Source organism: Elaeis guineensis, chromosome 3 (assembly GCF_000442705.2).
Source record: "Elaeis guineensis isolate ETL-2024a chromosome 3, EG11, whole genome shotgun sequence".
Taxonomy (NCBI): domain Eukaryota; kingdom Viridiplantae; phylum Streptophyta; class Magnoliopsida; order Arecales; family Arecaceae; genus Elaeis; species Elaeis guineensis.
Genome location: NC_025995.2, coordinates 10290739 through 10293973, shown reverse-complemented (window position 1 = coordinate 10293973; position 3235 = coordinate 10290739). Strand labels below are relative to the sequence as shown.

General features: G+C 31.9%; 1 protein-coding gene across 1 annotated transcript; it reads left to right on the top strand.

The window, feature by feature from the left end:
* LOC140856178 (uncharacterized acetyltransferase At3g50280-like) lies at positions 1 to 348 on the top strand. The gene has a single exon (XM_073253329.1). It carries the CDS (start codon positions 1 to 3, stop codon positions 346 to 348), a length of 348 nt encoding a protein of 115 aa, XP_073109430.1.
* The last annotated feature ends 2887 nt before the right edge of the window (positions 349 to 3235 follow it).

Sequence of the window (3235 nt, the reverse complement as noted above, 5' to 3'; positions counted from 1 at the left end):
ATGGAGAACTCCTCCTCCATCATCATCTCTGGCCTGTTATCCTCCTTCGCTCGTGCACTTGACCACTTCTTCCCTCTGGCTAGCCGTCTTGTCATGGTGAAAAATGAAGGGACCATCTCTCTCTCTATCTTCCTCAATTGCAATGATAAGGCAATCGAGTTCATCCATGCATTTGCAGCCAATGTGGTGGTGTTGAACATCCTCGCCCCACTCTACATCCTTTCCGATTCCTATGCCTTCTTCCTTCTCAATGGCATGCTTGGCTGTGACAACCACTCCAAGCCACTCCTCATCATCCGGGTCATCAAATTGATCGATGACCACATCTTCATCGACTCCTCTCCCTAGTTAAACATCTATGGCAATGACTTCAATGAGTGGAGGCCAATTATGGTCTATAGTGGGGTCGAAAATAAGGTGGACAACTAGGCCACCATCAATCTGATGGCTGATCCAAGAAGCATGGTCTTGGAGGTCTGCCTCTTGCTCCAAGCATTGAGCTTTCTAATTCAAGGTTATTTTGATCATTTTACAAATTTAATTTGACATGACATTTAGGTCCATTTAAGATTAATTGTTTGACTAATGGTTTGGGTTAAAATATAGGCTAAAAATAAATCTCAAGGGTATAAGTGTTGGTTTTCAAACTATTGGATGTAAGTATTATTTACACTAAACCTTAAGAGAGTTTTTATAATTTATTCTAAAATATTTCATTACTAATTTTGTATGTGTCCTATTAAATGGACTTATGTACAATAATTTTTCTTTCCCCTATGTCAAAACAATAGAAAAATATAATTTTACTAAATTATTTTTTTTATTATCTATTCTAACCAATTAACCTTGGCCAGACATATCTCTTTTCATTAAATATTTTTCTACAATTTTAGATGGTAGGTGAAAAATCAATCGTTTCTATCCAAAAAAGTAAAGGTCCCATATTAGTTGGTACTTTACTTTAAAATGGATCCTTATAAAAAAAAACTATTTAGGCATACTTATCTTGATATTAAATTAAATATGTTTGCAACTTATGTTTTAAGATGTGTTCATGCATGATAAATTCATTCCTTGATATATTTTTTATAATTTGATAATTGAAGATCCATTTGTAAGATTACATTTATTGCAAATTTTCTATTGTTTTGATAAGAAAGTATTTGGAGGTTCCTTTTTAATTATTAGATTTTTTGTAGTTTCTGCTGATATAATTTTTTAATATGAAATGTCTCAGTTTGTAGTTGGACTTTATATAACAATATATGATCTTCTTATAATCTAATCTAATATGTATATATTTTAAAATGGAGGATTTTGTGTTGGCATAGCCTCCATCCACTGTGTGTACATTGAAGTTATTTTTAAAACTTAGAATTTTAACTTTGTCATGTTAAAAGCCTTCACCTCCTGATACTATTAAAAGTAAATGAAGGTTTTGTCACATTAAAAGCCCTCACTAAATGCCATATTAAATGGAGGCTCTACCACATTAAAAGGTTTTCCCCTATTTAATATGCCTTGTGTATTTGGTTACATGTGTAAGATATATGAAATACTCATTTTAAGAATACGAAGGCAGAAGTTATTTCCAAAGCTTAGAGTTATACCTTTGCCACATTAAAAGCTTTGCCCATATTTAATTTGTCATATTCATGTACTTAATCTTCCATATGTACTCCATCACATGCATAGGGCATATGAACTTCTATTTTAAGAATACGAAGGAATAGATAGCATTAATATCATAAGTTACAACTTCAATATATGCATAAAAAGTCTATTTTGAACCCTAAAAGATAAATGATTATGCATGATAATAAATCTATATAGATATTTTAAGAGTGGTAACATCTCTCAGAGAGAGAATTTGTTGCACCTCGATACAACAATAACTTCAGAACTTAGATATAAAGTCTTAAATAATATATCAAAATACAGAGACTCCATTCACATCGTGTACATTGAAGTTATTTGCAAATCTTGGAATTATAACTTTTCTATATTAAAAGCCCTAACCAAATACCATTAAAAATAAATGGTGGTTTTGCCACATTAAAAGTCCTCACTGAATGCCAAATTAAATATAGGCTTTGCCATATTAAAAGCTTTTTTCATATTTAATCTATCTTGTGCATTTTGTCACATGTGCAAGATATATAAAAGGCCCACTTTAGAGAACAAAAATCATATGGGGCCGATGCCATAATGGATCATGTGGGTGGGGTTCTTTTTATTCCATGTTTTCTCTTTCTACCATTTTAAAGAGGAAATTGAAAATACAAATATGGATAAAACACCTCCTACCAATGGAGTCCGTCAATTCCATATAAATTAAAAAAAAAAATTTCGTACTATTGGATGTATGCCCTAGAAACTACATTGGCCGACACTTGTAAAACATTCTTACGACATAATTTATAAAATTAATTTTGATATTAATAAAATTAAATTATTTTCATTCACATTATATTTAATTGTATCTGTGAATTATCCATTGAGTTAATGAGTATGATTATATATATTCTCAAGAGTTGAGAATTTGAGACATGTGCTAATTTTAGTTAACTCATAAATTATTTTCAATTGTAAGATCATCACGGAGGCAGTGATCGATCTGAAAGATTGGTATATGATTATTTTCTTCAGATAGATGAGTCTTGAATCTATAGGATAGAGACACCAAAGTAAAAATATAGGTACTTGCTAAAAATAAGGATACTGAGCATGATCAATCACGAACAATCATAAGAATATCTACCTTCTTATCAGTGGCATATTCATAGCTACAATTGTGTATTTAGTTCTCTGAACTGAGGTGCATCAGTCATTCACCTTGAGGGCGCTATAGTTTGATGGCACCATAACTCAATCTCTTAGCTATATAGAGTCTTGAGGTGTATATTGACTGCAGTATGTTCATTATAGGAATAGAATTACACCAAGATAGAATCTATCAACCTCGGTAGAAGAGGAGTAGTCCTATGAAGATCATGAGATTGAATCCTAAAGTCCATAGCCTTGACAGTGTAAAAAATAAAAAAGTGCTTCTATTAGATTTCACATTAGTCTCAAATCGATTGATTCTATTATATGATAGAAATGAAGTTTGATGAGTTAACTTTGACCTCGATTCTGTCGGAACTCATGATAGAAAAATCAGATCATATGGTAACTGCACTTAGAAGTTCTTCTTCAGTTTTTCTGGATTGCCACCACATAGTGCTAGATGTCA